This window comes from Meleagris gallopavo, chromosome 22, assembly GCF_000146605.3.
Source record: "Meleagris gallopavo isolate NT-WF06-2002-E0010 breed Aviagen turkey brand Nicholas breeding stock chromosome 22, Turkey_5.1, whole genome shotgun sequence".
Taxonomy (NCBI): Eukaryota; Metazoa; Chordata; class Aves; order Galliformes; family Phasianidae; genus Meleagris; species Meleagris gallopavo.
The window spans coordinates 2,598,171-2,614,828 of NC_015032.2; the positions used below are offsets into that span (position 1 = coordinate 2,598,171).

The 16,658-nt window shown below is 47.5% G+C and overlaps 1 protein-coding gene across 3 annotated transcripts; it reads right to left on the minus strand.

Moving 5' to 3' along the window:
* Positions 1 to 6,887: 6,887 nt before the first annotated feature.
* Positions 6,888 to 11,389, minus strand: LOC100544984 (perilipin-3-like). 3 transcript variants are annotated; one of them, XM_019622149.1, is made up of 9 exons: positions 11,296 to 11,385; positions 10,900 to 11,038; positions 10,615 to 10,691; positions 9,742 to 9,937; positions 8,802 to 8,884; positions 8,350 to 8,608; positions 7,977 to 8,176; positions 7,715 to 7,846; positions 6,888 to 7,627 (listed from the first exon to the last, which is right to left on the minus strand). In XM_019622149.1, exons 3-9 carry the CDS (start codon positions 10,684 to 10,686, stop codon positions 7,268 to 7,270), a joined length of 1,302 nt encoding a protein of 433 aa, XP_019477694.1. In that variant the 5' UTR covers positions 10,687 to 10,691; positions 10,900 to 11,038; positions 11,296 to 11,385; the 3' UTR covers positions 6,888 to 7,267. The 3 variants fall into 3 exon arrangements, with proteins under 3 accessions (XP_019477694.1, XP_010720592.1, XP_003211988.1); XM_010722290.2 differs by having other exon boundaries at positions 10,849 to 11,038; XM_003211940.3 differs by lacking the exon at positions 10,900 to 11,038 and having other exon boundaries at positions 11,296 to 11,389.
* Positions 11,390 to 16,658: the final 5,269 nt, after the last annotated feature.

Here is a 16,658-nt window from a genome sequence, read left to right on the forward strand (position 1 = left end):
CCTAATTAAAAGCGAGATGCTGAGACATTGCTTATCCTTATCACTGCTGTGGCCAGATGGATGGAGGCAGTAGCTGAATGTTTGGTAGCACCTCTCAAGAAGAGGCTCACAGCCCTGGGGCTCCCCTTGTTTTACCAATGGGACTGCAGTGAGCACCTGAGTAGGAAAGGAGTTCAGGATCTATGCTGAGCAGTGACTGAGCCTGGGTGTATCCTTCTGCCTTCCAACAATGCAACATCCAGAATCAAACAGCTTGCAATCAAGTGAGAAAAAGCAAGGCTTGTCTGCAAGCCTACTGAGGTGCATTTCCTGCAGCACTCATAACACATCTCAGAGAAGGCTAGATGAAAAAATGAAACGTTCAGAGAATTCTTTTCTTGTACTAATACTGACCTCTGGATGTCATTGTAAGAGTTTCCCAAGAAAGGGAGCTGAGAGACTTGGCTGTGTTAGGAGAATGCAGGGCAAAGGCTGAGCTCCTCCACCTGTCCACAGAGCCATGGGGACAAATGACACCTGCTAGGGCACATAATGCCAATATTTTGTGGAACCCAAAGCAAGAGCAGCAAGGAAAAAGACAGACAGAACACCTGTGCTATGCATTCCTGTATGTGGACACATGGACCCCAGCTGGGACAGGACCCCTTCCCTGATGTGCCAGCCCCAGGCCAATTGATGCTGCTGTTTGCATTTTGCTCCATCAGTGAGGAGCTCTTTTCTGAGCTCGTCACACAAGCCAGCTCATTGTAGCCACTGCCTGCCAGCAGGTGCTGGAGATAAATCCCTAATGAGGACAAAAAAACTCCAAGATTTCCCATAACAGCTGCCGAGCACCTCCTGAAGTCACCAAGATTGCAGTAATCAGTGTCCCTGTAAAGCCAGAAGCCATTATCCAACATAAATGGCTTCATTTTCTCACTCCAGTATCTCTCTCCCTTCCCCAAACATCCAAACAGAAGGACAAAAAGAAAACAAAACAAAAGAAAAAAAAAGCATGTCGCAGTTTCTCTTCAAGCCAAGCAGTGAGGTGCCATCAGCACTTTGTGTGCCACATACCAAGCATGCCCAGGGAGCTTCTTTCTGGATCTGCCATACATTTCCCAACGTTAAACACACAGAACATCATACAATATATCAGGGTTGTTTTTTTCCCCCCATGGCCTTGCAGCCCTTGGATATCAAAGGGAAGGAAGGTACCCAGGTGGGTGATTCACAGATCCCTGCCCTCCTGATGAGCCCATCCCCCTCTGCCCAGCACAGGATAACAGCACATTTGGGTGGGAGGGGAATAATTTAACTGGTATCAGCCCTCATGTTCCTTCTAAGAATTAAATCCAGAAAATAATTAAAATGAGCGTAAAGGCACCAATTTCACACAGAAAAGATAACAATTATCTCGAGTGTGATGCTTTTGCACTACAGGCCATCCACACATGCTCAGTGCTCAATACCACAGGCCTCCTCCTGGAGCACAGGCTGGCCAAGCACAGCATCCCAGCCACAGTGATAATAGCAAGCAGTGTGCAAAAGCAAAGCCAATGGTGGGCACAAAAGCCCAGCATGGTGGTTTTGCACTGTGCCCCCAGTCCATCAGCAGCAATAAGCATCAAAAAGCTCAGCTGGAAGCAACACCACAGGCTCTGCAGGTGAGGGCTGTGCTGATTATACCTGGCTCTGTGCTGGGTTCCCCAGCCCAGCTCACAGCAGGGTAAACAAATCAGCACTGAGGGTTTGTCCCAGCAGCTACACTCCATGGGCAGTCACAAGGCAGATGGTTTTGCAATCAGTCACTCATGTAATAGAAGCCCACACAAAACCAGATCTTGGAATTTGCTTTCTCTGCTCTGAATTTTTCATGCAGATGCATCAGTGAATGGGGATTCTTAGGGGAAAAAACAGCCAGTTCAAACCTGAGGAAATTAAAGCACCTTTGCAAGGCCTTTATTCTTTACTCCTTCGTTCGGTGCAGTCTCTCATTTGAGCCAAGCAATGCTGTGCAGAACCAGCAGGCCTATAAGTGCTGTGTGCTGTTTGCAGGGGCTCTCCTCACCTTCTGTGTTGTTCCATTCACAGCTTTCAAGCTTTGGATGTAGAGATGCACCTGAGCTGCCTAGACAACTGTGATTCTTGGGTGATGGGACCAAAAGCACCTCACAAAATCTCTTTTCTCTGTTCTACAGAAGGGCAGGTGTTTCTAATCAGCTTCTTATAGGGTAAACACCCACTTGGGTTTGTAATTTGGTTGGTAAACCTTGTATCTGCAGCTGTAATTACCTGAGAAGGCAGCTGGATAGACATGACATTTATGGTGACCTTCAGCTTGCAGCTGCAGTAACCATCCCATGGGAAGGGTGCAGCAAAGGCACCAACAGATGTGCTCTGGGGCCAGAGCAGTACTTCAGCAAGCAAGCACAGCACACAAGGGTGAACTTCTGGATTTCCCTGCCTCAGGGCTGTCCCTCCCGAGCACACCACCACCCCTTCCCCATGCTCAGTTCCCAGGCTTGCACAGCCCACCCTGCACCTACATCCATCCCCAGCCACCCCTCCTGCTGCCCAATTCCTCCCCAGTTCTCAGCACCCTCTGCCTTGCCTGACCACTGCCTGAGCTGAACCCCTCTCCCTGTGAAGCACTCCTGCTTTTCTGCTCTGAAGTTTAAGGATGCTCCATCTCTCCCTCCTTCCCAACATGCACTGAATTCTCATTATTAATCCCAACCCACTCTTCTTAATCCAGCCTCTCCCCTGCTCCTTGCATCCCTCATGTTTTCCCATCCCAGCTCTCCTCTGCTGGAACCTCAATCCCCTTTCCACAGTTCTTGCCCCCATTTAACTTTCCCAGTTAATCCCCTCTTGATTTCCCCATGCCAACTTCCCCCCTCCCCCCAGGCAGTAGGAAGGGGCACGGGGCTGGGAGAGCTGAGCAGCACCACCCCATCTCCTACCCACCAGCACCGCAGGGAACACAGGCAGCCTGGTGGGTCATCTCAAGCTGCCAAGCAATGTCTCCAGAAGTATTTCTGCTTCAACTCAGTTCATCAAGGAGATGCTGCTTTGGAGAATCAAAGGTGGAGTCTGCTCCTGGGTGCCAAAGAATTGGGTACAAACAAATATTTGAAGCAATTCACAATGAAGAGATATGGAGAGGGCTTGCGGAGATGCCCATGGGAAGAGCTGAGCAGGAGCACAACCACCCACAGCAAGCTCCATCAGAGTTCACAAAGTGAGCTTAATGCAAATGGACAAAAAGTGAGGATCAGTCATCAGAATAGCTTGAAATCCAACTGTGTCAGCACTCACCTCATTATTTATCCTCCAGATCACCTCCCAGATCCACTGCTGGAGCATCTCACATTGAATCTAAATAAATATGAGAATCAGAGGGAGACGGGGAAGTCAATACTGCAAACCAACTCTTTCTGCAAATGGATTTTCATTACCATAGGGGCAGGTACTGGTGTCCATAAAGCACCACAGTGCAGGCAATTATGTGCTGGTGGTGCTCTGTATTCACAGAAGCTGCTTTGCAGCAGTGAAGGGCAGCAGAGCTATCGATCAGGTCAGCTCCTGTCACTCTTGGAGGCACCAGGGGCTTTAACAAGGCACACGAAGGCAGCATTGGAATTGTCACAAGTTCATGCTTGGTTTGTAAGGCAATTTGAAGCAGATTTATTGACTCCCTTCCCTGCCATCCACAGGGGGCGGAGGGCAGCAGAATTGTCCAGCTCTAAGGCTCACCAGGGAGCTGCCAGAAGAGGCCCCAGGCAGAAGCCTGGGGAGGGATGGAGGAAGAGCTGAGTGCTGACTTCTGCAAAGATTTCAGGCAGAAAAGCACCCACGTGCTGCACATGGGAGCTCTGCAAAGTGCTGCTAAGAGCAGCTCTGTCCTTCTGCTGCTCCTGTACCCACCTTGAGCAGGGCAGCACTTAACTCAGAGCACAGGGCACTCTCTCCACATTTCTCTCTCCCCAGCTCCTCCAATGCAAGCGAAGGAGATGTAATAGGAGAGAGAGGGGACAAGTGGGGTATGGCTAGAAAGCAAGGAACCAAGCTACAGAACACAGTCCCTGCCTACACCATGCAGCAGCAGAGCAGTTCCCACCACCCAATTCTGCTCCAACAGTGGCCAGGCACAGCACCATCATTTTCTAGCACTGACAGCAAAACCTTCATCCAGCTTCCACTGTAGATTAATTCCAGTAAGCTTTGGGGATCTTATATTTCTCACATAGAGGCTTAAGGTCACATAAAAATGGAAATTCAGAACGCTCACCTCTGAGGATTCCAGCTACACAAGCAGCCTTTCAGGGCAGTCACAAACTTTAAAAAAATATATTATTTTACAGCAGGCAGTAAGTGGAGATATTGCGTAAAGGCTGTCAGTGTACTAATATTTACAGAAATATGGAAATGTAAAGTGGAATTAGGCTTCTTGCAAGCAACTAGAGAGTTTTTGTCTTTCAGCACTCGCTAAGATTTCTGGTTTCCCAATCTATTGCCTTCCCAACAAAGCTGCTTGGGAAACCCTCCATCAGCAGTTTCCCTTGCCAGGCAGAGGTCACAGCAGCATGTTGGCTAATGCCTCCTAACTCTACCTGGGGAAGATGACAGTTTTTTGGAGGGATGCCCAAGGTAGCTTTCACCAAGCACCAGCACATTCGTTGACCTGGAAGTCAGGCATCGAACAATGAACAGCAGGGACTGAATAAAAAGTGGCACAAGTGCATGAATGTGAGTGGAGAATTAATTAATATGCTAAGCAAACTCAGAGGGAAATGCTTCCACCTAGCAAGAGGGGAACAAGGAGCAGGTGCCCCTGTGATTGTATTTAAAATTCAAATCAGCCTGCAACTGAGCTGTCACATGTGACCACAGCCTAAGCAGGCATGAATAGCAGAAGGGGAGGGTAAGACAATCACTTAGGCTATAATTATCTGAATCAAGGAATACCACATAGTTCCCAAGGGCTACTGAGAGCCAGAAAAGACATCAAGGCATGTATTCCCTGCCAAGGTGTTTGTCTAGGCTTGTCAGATTACTAACATTTCTTACTTGTACCCAAAGTGGAAAAAAAAGTCAGAGACAAACTGGTCTGGACAAAATTGAGAATGCTCTGGTTACTCTCTCAGAGCTCAGTAGAATTTACACTTAAACCATTTGCAGGAAATCCATTCATTTCTGTGCTACCCAGCAGTCACAGGCCCTCAAAACACAGTCAGAGGAATTCTCACCATTCAGATAAACCCCCAGCTAGTAGAAAGTAGAATTACAGAGCTTCAAAATAAGTCACGAGTTGGTTTTCTTTTTAGCCCTTGAATTTTGAACAGTTAGTATATTTAAGACATGCCTGATAGATATTTTCTGGAACCTGCTGGAAGGAAGGAGTTGCTCTACTCAGCACAGAGCGGACAAATCCTGACATTCACTAGGCTGCTCAGGGCTGTAACTTCCCCTTATGAACCAAAACACTTGGAAGCAACTTTTCAGGAGAACCTGAGTGATTTCCCTCCTCCTCCCACTGCACACCAGGTTCCCGAGGCAAGAGCTGTCAATAGTGACTGCAGGAAGTGGATTTAAGCAATAAGCAAGGCTATGCCCCAGCAATCCATAAGCAGAACACGCATGATTTGCTAGGGCAAGCACTAAATTAATATAATTTGATCTGCTGCACTGATAAATTAACATGGAGCACAAAAGTCATTACTTTCCTCCAGGTAAGTTTAGCACCTAGGTAGTTGGACACAGCTTTGATACTGAAGGAGACAACATACATCCTCCCCTCCCTACAGGTGTAGCTGTAGTTACATTACACAGACTGAGCATGCTTTTCTTAGAGCTCTTCACCAGAGATAAAAATCAGACAGCAGTAATCAAGGAAGATGCATTAGAGAGATGATACCTGCAGTTCGTCTCTGATCACAGCAATAGCTTGGCCTGTTCAGTTTAGATGGGCTTACCCTTCTGCTTTCAACATGAGCCAGTTGCTAGTTAAGGAGCCCAGAATTGAGTACAAGTAAGAAGTGGGGCTTCCTGTTCAAGAGGCTTTTGAAAGATCAACTTCAATGACATTACTGCCCAGCAAGTCTGAAAGCAGTGTGTTGTTTACCTCTTTGAAAGAGTCATGTATGGTGTGCAAAGAGCTCCTAGCTCAATTGAGGCATCTCTTGGCCAGGACAAGTCAGAACTGACAGGACCAGCACCAGTAAGGTTCTGACCTTATGGTTCTGTCCCTATGGACTGGCCACCTGGATATCCATGTCTGAGAAGCCATGGAATGCCTGTCTATTGGTGCCCATCTGAGAAGTCACTGCAACCCACTACCCTGCTACAGGCTGGGATATGCTCACCACACAGCAGCAGATCAAAGGTTTAAACTCAACTACTTCATATCCACTATGGCCAAGACAGCATCCAATCACCACAGGTGATTTTAAAAAGAGGACTCTTTTTAAAAGCAAAATATCTACAAGCACCATTTCTAGTCATTACCCATAGTATATGTACCAACAACTTACTGTCATCAAGGTGTTTTAGAAATCTCCTGCACCTGCCTCTATCAGCTGTGTGGTGTTCCCAGTTAATGTCTAGCAAGCTGAAGCCACCATAAGGACAAGCCACCTAATCTAGAGGCATCTCTTGGTTCTTTAAATAAATAATCCGTGCCATCCACCAGGAAGGACAGCCTAGAAGGCTGAACACCACTGCTTAGAGGTTTTGAAGCAAATTTGCTGAACCGAGACCTGTCCCCTCCAATTAAGTTAAAGAAGAAAAGCAGTTCTGTTTTAGTTGCACACAAGAACTCCTGAAGGAGGGAAAAGTAATCACATTTGATGAGCAATACTCACTCTTGCAGGGTCCCATCATAAGATAAAGAGATACAGTATGAGTTTCTGCTTGCTATAGTTTTATTTTAAGTAGGATACCTCGTACAAGCAGCTTCTAGGAGGAATTCTTTAAATTGCATACCATCTGAAAGATGCAATTATTGCTATGGATATAGGCACCATCTGGACACTGATGGAGGCATACCATGATCAGCTCCCAAGGGAGGTGGGAGCACTGAAGACCTTTAGGTCTGTACTTCCAGCCTTGGGCACCACATAGTGACACTGCTAATTCCACCACCTCCTTTTGAAGCTGCTGAAGACTATTCATTAGCCTACAAAAAAAGTGTCCACCCCACTTTCAGCTAGAAAGTTGAGCATGAAAGGCCAAGACCAAGTGCTAGGCAAGTCGTGCCAGCCAGACCTGTGGAGCTTCAAAATCCTCAGCAACTTGTGTTTGCTTTTTTCTCCTGCAAGGCTTTCTCCTCCTCCCTAGGGGTGAATGGTCCCACCAGCCAGGACAGAGGCTTGTTGTCCGACAGGTAGTCCAGCAGCTCCTCCATGTATTCATAGATCACAGCCAGTCTCTCTTGACTCTGGCCCAGGACAGTGCTGGACAAGTCCTGAAGAGAATTTGCTGCTAAGAAAGCAGCATGAAGCTCCTCTATGGCATTAAAAGAGTGTTTCAACCTATCCTGAAGGCTTGATGGGAGGCCTTGGATTGCAGACACAACTTTAGAGCAGGTGATTCGCAGCTGCTGTGTGATGCTATGTGCCAGGAGCAGGGCCAGAGACTCCATATCCTAAGAAGACACAGGAAAATGAGAAGTGTTACTTCAAAAAAAAAAAAGATGCCCAGAACCCTTCTGCTTTCCTTTCCAGGTAGATACCTCTGGCTTTGCAGAGCTGTTATCTCCACTCTCATCAGGAAGCTTCCTAGTCCAGTCCACCCACATTAGGCCTAATTGCTCTTGCAACTCCTCCTGAAGCTTCCGATTAAATCCTTGCTTGAACACCTCAATCTGGAAGAGGTAAGGAAAGGTGCCAAGGCAGGTCAGCTGGTAATCAACACAGGTGCTTATCAAAGCAACAAAGATGAGGCCAAGCCAAACTAACTCCTGCCCTCCAGCAGGAACACCAAGCTTCACCTACCAGCTCAATGATGCTGTGAAGCTGTCCAAGGGTCTCCCGAAAGCCCTGCCAGATCTGCTTAATTTTATCCTTTGAGTGCAGGTAGGCAAACTGAAGAAGTTCATCAGAGAGAGACCCCAACCGCACAAAATACCTCCTCTTCTGCTGCTGCAGCTCCACAGACATAATGTCTGCACCCTCCCCAGATGCTGCAAGTTTAGCTGAGGAAAGAGACAGTAAACCAGTTGTTCTTACCAAGCAGAGCCAAGATTTGTCAGGAGCCAGGTGGCCTCCCACGTGGCACTTCCCACTAGCCCCAATCCATACCAGCAGAACAAGGAACGGGGCCAACTGTCCCCCATTTTATGATTCCATTACAAACACAGACCCTGACCTAGTTCTTCATTTCCCATGGGGAGAGAGTCATCTTCTCTTGTTCTCCCCAGCACAGCTTCTGCTCTGCTTACAGCCATCTGGCCCACTCTAAAGTCCTTAACCATCCCCACGCTGCTGGTCACTGCAGATCTGGCAGCCTCCATGCCACTGTGAAGGGCCTCCTTTGTTGCATCTACCACCTCTGCCACTCTGCTGCTCACAATATCCTTTGCATCAGCCACTGTGGATGACATCAGCTCTTTTGTTTCAGAGATAACCTGTAGAAGAGAAGCGTCAGGTAGGAGAGTGGATCATATAATGCACTGAAAGTACTCTGCACAGCATCTGTGCATTACCTGCTCCTGTGAGAGCTTGCACTGTTCCTCTGGGGGCATTTCATTCCTCTTGAGAGCCTACCTTAGTCCCAAAGTTGGAAACTCTGCAAGGAACAGGGCAGCCTTTATTTCTCACCTGATCCACTGGCTTTTGAAGAAGTGGAAGCTTCTCTCCTAGTTTATCCAAACTCCTAGAGGCACACTCATTTGCTGCAGCCACTGTTAAGAAAAAGAAATTCAAGCTTGTTTTTCCTAACACTCAGGAATATAAGATTTATGAGATCAAGTATGTTGTTCTGCAGGGAGCCCAGCTGAAGGTCTCCATCCTGGCCAGGTGTGCTCTGCTGCAAGCTGAATTCATAGAGCAGTTTGCCTTCATCAGCATATGGACCTGTTCACTTTGATTGCAGCAAGCATTAACATAGATATAGCCATCTACATGGTGCCCCTTCCCAAGTTTGAGTTCTTGATGAAACAGTTGGATAGCCATCCTTTCTGCCCTAATATCCATATAACCATGTAATAGATATAACATAACCATTATGTAATCCATATAACGAGGATCCAGGATCAAGTAATTACCAAAAAAGAGAGATGCCTACTCTGAACTTTGACTGAACCTAGGCCAGTCACACAGGCTTCTACCAGACACTTCTCATCAGTAATTAACCCCTCTTCCTTGCAGGGGTTTAGAGCTTCTTCAGGGAAGACAACCATCCACGTAATAAAGGATCATAGCAAACAAGGCCAGTGGCAGCCCAAGAGGAGGTTTTTTCCTTCAGCAATTATTAACTAGCAAGAATTAAACTATGAGCAATTATAACTAAAGATGCTGGACTTGGCAAGATCAGTCTTCAAGTAACCAACATCAACAAAGTCAATCCCGGTCCTTCACAGAGCATCCCTTTGTCACATTACTTGGATTAGGACTCAGTTTTTTTGGCTCATGCACAAGGAGTGGTTATTTTAGTACAGTAACTGTGCATTCCCGCACTCTAGTTCCCTTCAGCTCAGGAAGGAGGCCCCAGGAAGCCTTTCAGAGGGACATGCAGACCACCCCTTCCACAGGGAATTACCTTGAGGCTCCAGGCTAACCAGTACTGGCTGCACACAGCTGGCTGTGGCTTCAGTCATGCTCTTCACTCCTTTCTCTGCTGCATCACACACTGTTTTGATGTAGGGGTGGCTCTCCTTCGTGGAGGCATAAACTGTAGAAGCCATGTCACAGGCAGAGCTGATCAGTGCTAGGTTAGCCAACTGATTTACTATATCCTAAGTGGGGGGAAAAAAAAAAGGCCATTAAGCATGAAAACACAACACTGAGCTTTCAGTGTAGTGACGAAGCTTTTTTCCAGATGCCCGTTTGAAACACCTAGCTGTGAAACCAAGGCTTGCTTCGCTTGGACTTGCTTTGAAGACTGCAGGCAAGTTAAAAACAGCTGTGGAGAACTGACACTTACAGTGGCTTCATCCTAGAGATGTCTTCCTCCAGTGCAATGCTACTCAAGAAAGCTGTTTTTGTAGAAAACCTCAACACTTTTAGATACATATCCACCTCCTGCTCACTTTGTACAGCTATTTAACAAGACAGTTCCCCTGCAAGAGGCTCACTTGGGCAGATCAGGCTGGCTGTAAGCAGACAGACTGTACACTGATCTAGAAGAAGCACAGCAAATACAACAGGCTTCAGAGCTACAGAAACACGGGAGCCTTTCCTCAGAGCTCTGCCCACAGCAGGCCAGGCCTACAGCTACAGGTTTGGAGCTATCTCCCTCCTAGCCAAGAACAAGGTTACTCTACTCTGCTAACTAAAAGGTTCCTCACTGGCCCCCTAGGCCTACCTGTGGCTGTGACATCACCTCTACTTCCAGAGAAGCTGCAGGGCAGGGCCTGAGAAAAGACATGCACTGCAGAGATGCAATCCACTACATCTTACACAAAGCACCCACCTGCTGCTCCTCCTCCTTCACCTCTGGGGAGCTCTTGGCAGTTTCTTCTTTGTCAGGCATAGCAGATGCCATTGTAGCTGCAATGCAAGCAGTGCAATGGTTTAGAAACTAGACCAAGCAGCTAGAGAGCATCCCTTTCTTGAAGGATACATCCTTCTGATGTGACTAGGAGATATTCTTTAACCCCCATTAAGAAAATAAGGTCAGACCCTTAAATGGGTCCCCTCCACTTACAAGGGAGAGGGATCTGAGGAACTCACAAGCCACCCAGTATTCAGGTTTCACCTTGTTTACATCAAGGAAATAAGGACAGTCTTTTCTCACTCTAGAGACCTCTTGTCAGACAAGTGATATTGATAGCAAGCACTACATTCAGGAGAGATAGCTGGTGCCTCCTTCCTCCTCACCAAGGCTTAGAAATGCTCTGGTACAAGAGGAGATAGTAACAGCAGAATTAGAGGGCAAGCACTCAAAGCTCTGTGTTATTGCCATGAGTACCCAGTCCTACCTAGCATTTCATGTTAAAAAAAAAACACTAACTAACCTTTCACCAGAATCACACACATACAAAAACCCACTATTTTCACTCTGTGATTAAATGAGGTACAACAGATTTCTATTACAAACCAGGTCCTCACAAAACAGTCATTGCCTTACTTCCCCTCCTAGAGAAAACAGTACCTTTTTTCCCTTGTTGAAAACAAGCAGATATCCAGCAAAAAGGAAACACACAGCTATCGCAGCTTCCTGCCTTTTTATACCAGATGGAGAAGTGGTCTGGGGAGGGACCCTGAGTGACTGACAGCTCTGGCAAGCAGCAGAAAGGACCCAGCCCCTTGCCTATGAGAGGTGGAGAGGGCCAGTGGTGGATCCTGCTGTGGCTCGTTAATTACTCTGTAATCAGGCAGGTACACCTTGCACTCTGCAAACTCCTTTCAGAAGCTCTTGCAAAGGAAGTGAAGCAACACTGGCAGAGCCTATGCAAACTTTGAGATCTTGCCTGAGTTCACAGGCACAGACTGGAAATGTCAATTTGTCTTTATACAATGATAGAAAATCGAATATCCTGTGTTTGCAGGAACTCACAGAAATCATTTAGGCCAATTCCACACAGCATCACCCAAACCCTACATCTGAGAGCACTCTTCCAACAGTCCTTGAGCTTCAGCAGCTCAGAGCTGTGCCCGCTGCCCTGGCAGCCTGTTCCGTGGTCCCAGGGTGCAGATGGCCTTGCTGGTTGCCAGGGCACACTCCTGGCTCAGCTTCAACTTGTCCTCAACCAAAATCCCCAGGTCCCCTTCCATGGGGCTGCTCTCCAGCCCCTCGTGCCCCAGTCTGTGCTTCTGAAATTTCATGCAGTTGCTGATTGCCTTCTAATTTGTCAAGATCTCTGTGCAAGGCCTCTCTACCTCCAAAGGAGTCAACAGCTCCTCCCAGCTTAACATCATCCATAGGATCAGAGCTGATGTGATTTTGTGTTGCTTGAGGAGAACATGTAAAGCATTTGTGTTACAGCCTGCATCCTGTACCTCAGCTCCTCAGATTGTCCCTGTCACCACCAAAACAGCTCTGAGTACGTGGCATCAGTGTAGCATTAATGTGGAGCTGCTGTCTTGCCAGCTACCAGAGGAGCATAGATCTGGTGACAGAGCAGGCAGGGCTGGCACCCCCCCACACACACAATTTGAAGAAAATTACCTTCCTCCTTCCCAGTAGTCATGAGCTTACTCCCATTCAGCATCCATCAGCATGGCACAGAAGCTACAGAACCCATTCCCTCACGCAGGGAGCTCCCTATTCCCCAAGGCCACAGCAGAGCAGATGTCTCAAGGCAGCCTGGGCCCCTCAGCAGCCCTCAAAATCCCTGTTCCCATGTGCACAACCGAGGACAAAGCATAGATTCTCAAGAGTTCCTCTAGAGCCACAGCCAGGGCTTTACAACCTCATGTTTGCTCTGTACTCCCTGCAGGAGCCGGTCCTGGTGCTGGGAGCCAACCTCAGTGATCTGGATGCTGTGAGAAATGTCCCTGCAGTCATATTCACTGTTTTGAAGTTTCTACCCTTGTACACCACTCTGATGGAAACTGGAGCAAAGCAGCCCAGCACAGTGTGGCTGCACATGGTTGCTGTGTGCTGCTGGTTACAAGCCATGGCTACTTGCAACAGGAGCAAAGCAGGACTCACAGATAATACCATTGGTGAGCTGCAAGACCTGAGGTCTTTTAAGGATTTCATCACTTTCATCTAACCCTGCCAGAGGTGCCACTGCCCCCTGTAACTCTGGCTGCATGTGTCTCTATACCACTTATCTACAGATCTCCTTACATCTCTGGGTGGTGAAGATTATTAGAAATTAACAGCTGTGATGATGGACCCTAAGTACCGTAGATCCTAATTTTACACTAAGTACAAGGCACTGTAACTGTAGTTTCTCAAGTTAATGGCAAACTCAGTGTTAGAAAAAGGAAAAGCATCCTTGAAGGAGGAGCAGTGTTTGTGCCATTTGCCTTGCAGCCTATTTTTCACTTTCTATTTTGGGCTGAGACTGCAGCATCATAAATGTATCATCTGCCTGTCCAAGGACTTGCAGGTATCCCATGTCCTCAGCCACAGATACCGTGTGTGCAGCAGTGGCTTTATACCAACAGGAGAGCCCAGGCTGGGTTTTATGGTGCTGAGCTGACAAGTCAATTGAGTAGGTCCTGCACTTGACAGAATTGACTTTAAGGCTTAGGATGATCACTCATAATGAAGCTTATTCCCTCGGGTAAGAACAGAAAGGCCTTTGATGTCTTGAGCTGTTCATGCAGCCTTCTCTGCCTGGAGTGGGATTTCTGAGGGTGTTTATAGGAGAAACTGCATTTTGAACCCTTCGAAATCATACAGTAGTGGAATCGTAGAATGGCTTGGGTTGGAAGGGCCTCAGAGATCATCTAGCTCCAGCCCCACTGCTTTCTGGGCAGCCTGGTCTGGTGGTTGGCGACCCTGCACTTAGCAGGGGGGTTGAAACTAGATGATCATTGTGGTCCTTTTCAACCCAGGCCATTCTATGATTCTATGACTCTATGCTGTGGATAGGGTTACCAGCCACTAAATCAGGCACCAGATCAGGTTGCCCAGTGCTCCATCCAGCCTGGCCTTGAACACCTTCAGGGATGGGGCATCCAAAGATTGGGCAAAAAATGGATGCTGCCTCTGCTTCCAACTGTTCCCCAAAAGATGAGCACACCAAGAGCCTTCAGAGGGCCCCAGGCTGCCTGTGGAGGAGGGAAGCTCCTGCTGTCCCATGCCCACCAGTGCGCTGAGACAGTGAAGGATGGATCCTGTAGCCCTACAGAAAAAGAAGAAAACATTAATGTTTCTGTACCTATGCTGAGCTTGAGCTGCCAGGCAATAGAAAGTCAAACATTTGAGCTCCATTTGGCTTCTGTTGGAGGAGAGAAGCACTGATTACAGAGGGGCAGCTGCATCAACTCAACTCAGTCCCAGAACTCCTGCAGAAAAACCTTCAAAACCACACTGACTTCCGAGAAACTGCTCCTGTCCCCTCTTACACCCTCTCTTTACTATTTAGCTCAACCAGAAAACTAGCTGTTTTGCTAAGCCCCTTAAAAAAACTCTCCTACAGAGGCAGAAAGCAGCAAGCAATTTCAAGTTACATGTCTGCTGCTGGTAAGACTAGAAGGCATGTCCTCATCCTCTGTGTCACAGGGTGAGCAGAGTCTCTCTGCCTGGAAACTGCTGCTCAGATCCTATGCAGTATTGGCTGAGGCTTTTTTTTTCAGAAAGATGTAGTGAGGGTGATGGCTGCTTGTGTGCTGCAGAGTTTAGCATAATTGCTGTGCAGCCTGGTTCCAGCAGCTGGGTAGTTATAGTGATAACTGCCCCCCGCTGCCTTGGCCAAAGCTGCAGTGCACCTGTGTCTGTACAAAAGATGAGCAGTCAAAATCAGAAATCAGAGGGGGACAAGAGGAAGCTGGCAGTATGGGCATTGGCTATACCTTTTGCTCACAGACAGCAGAATGAATGCTGAGCGACTTGGAAAGCTGGTGGTGGCGAACTGGAGAACTTTTTGCTGCTTGGCCCTGATGGTCAAGGCAGAAATCTGTTGTTGTTTTTGTTTTTTCCTTTTCCTGGTTGTACTCATCTAAACCACACTGGGCAAAGAAATGGAATAGGTTTGTCTGTATGTGTTTCAGCAGTGGTGATAGGGACAGTGAGTCATCTCCACTGGTGCAGATTTTTATGAGCACAGCGTGCAGGCTTGAGAATTTGCTCTATCAAATAGTCTTGTCTTTGTATCTGTTATAATATCCATAGAAATAAATAGGAGGCATTACTTTTGAAGTGACCAATAGTATTTGCACGGGTTACAAATGAATCCAGCCAGCCAGCACGAGTTTCCAACCCCCTGGCTTTGCTTTCCTCCAGGAGGAAGAGGCATGCTATGTCTGTGATGCAGGGATGTGCTTCTGCTGATGCTCAATTCAAGCGCTTGAGCAAAGCTGTCAGGAGGACAGGCTGAACTCTTCTGCCCATCAAATCTCATTCCTTCTGCTGGAACCTGTGTGAGCTGCAGGAAATGACAGCCTGGCCCTGAGGAAGTGCCACCAGCTGCCTTCCACCACCATCCCTTGTAACTGGCCTGGGATTGCCAGGCAGGCTGGGACTCGGTGCAGTTCCAGGCTGAGGCAGGCAATGGGGTTACACCAACCCTCTAGCAGCATCCTCAGCTTGGAGACTATCACTCATCTAACCGTGCTTGGTTTCAATATTGGAGACAGATCTGGAGGATTTGCCTGATATGTGTGCACAGAAGGGGTTATTGCTCTTCTCTGATGTAAAGCAGGAGGTCTGGACGTATGAAGCACATGTATTGTGCTGGCTTGTCTCACACCTCCAGCAGGTAACTTGGGCCCAGTATTTGAAGAGAACACCCACTGAACTGTCAGAAACACCTTTCAGAAATTTCATTTGAAGTCCCTCTCATGTAAAGAAACTGAAGCTTGAAATACGTACAGAGCACAAAAGCACAGGCACAAGGAGCAGATTTTAAAAATCAGTGCTTTAGGCAACCTCTTTAGCAGCCCGTTAGATGTTTTATAAGTGTCCTTCTCAGCTCCAGAAGAAATAATACTACTAATGATTGTGTCAGATACAAAATAATCTCACGGCCTTTTTTTTCCTCTGTGAGCTTCTCGCTTTCAGTAAATCATGTGTCCTTCTATGCGGCTGAAGGAATCCAAAACCCAGAGTACGGTTAGTTTGGCTGGTGAAAAAAAAAGCAGAAAGAGGGAAAGCACAACACCAGGGACATCTTTTTTCTGCATTAGTTCCAGCCAATATCTTGTTTGCCTTAGCAAGTCAGGCACTTGCTGAGCTGTGATACCTTCTCATTAGCACAGCTGAGCGCTCCCTGCCATCCCTGGAGGAGGTGTTAGACATAAGCATGGGAAGGCATAATAAGGGAATCAGCACATGCCTGTATGATTCACTGCTCTGCAAAGTGGTCTGGAGGCCCCAGGAGAGCTGGGGAGCAGCTCAACTCTGGCAGGGTGGGCTGTGAGGCCGTCGTGATGGCAGCGGAAGCGATGGCAAGATATTCCTTGAAGCAGAGAGGTGATTTGTACGTATGGTTTAGCAGGAGCTAACAAGCTCCTTCAGGTGGCCCTGTGCTCAGATGATTGTCCTTATGGGCAGAGCCATAGCTGAAAGATCCACCAGGAAAAGCTTTCTTGCTGGTGGCTGCTGTGGAGATGACATAGATGAAGCAGAGCAGGAAGGACACAAGGGCCTCTGTCTTCCACCCGACAACACACCGGTGAGAGGTTTCCTCTTTTGATTTTAAAGGGGAATTGACAACCATAATTTACTCCTCTGACTTGAAATCATGGTTTATTTCTAACAAAATCATCACAACCCAGGTTAAGACAATCAGAATACTCACAAAAGGCCTGCATGCACTCACTTTTCCAGATGTGTTTTGAACTCCCTGTCGAATTTTCGCAGTGGATGATGGGGAAAAGGTCCCAGAAATCTCTATT

Coding starts and splice junctions, on each gene's coding strand:
- LOC100544984 (XM_003211940.3), bottom strand. CDS start 10,686: ATGGCATCTGCTATGCCTGACAAAGAAGAAACTGCCAAGAGCTCCCCA. Junction 8,885..9,741: donor GGTTAGCCTGGAGCCTCAAG/GTAATTCCCTGT, acceptor TTTTCTTAACAG/TGGCTGCAGCAAATGAGTGT. Junction 8,177..8,349: donor CATGGGAAATGAAGAACTAG/GTCAGGGTCTGT, acceptor CTCTTTCCTCAG/CTAAACTTGCAGCATCTGGG.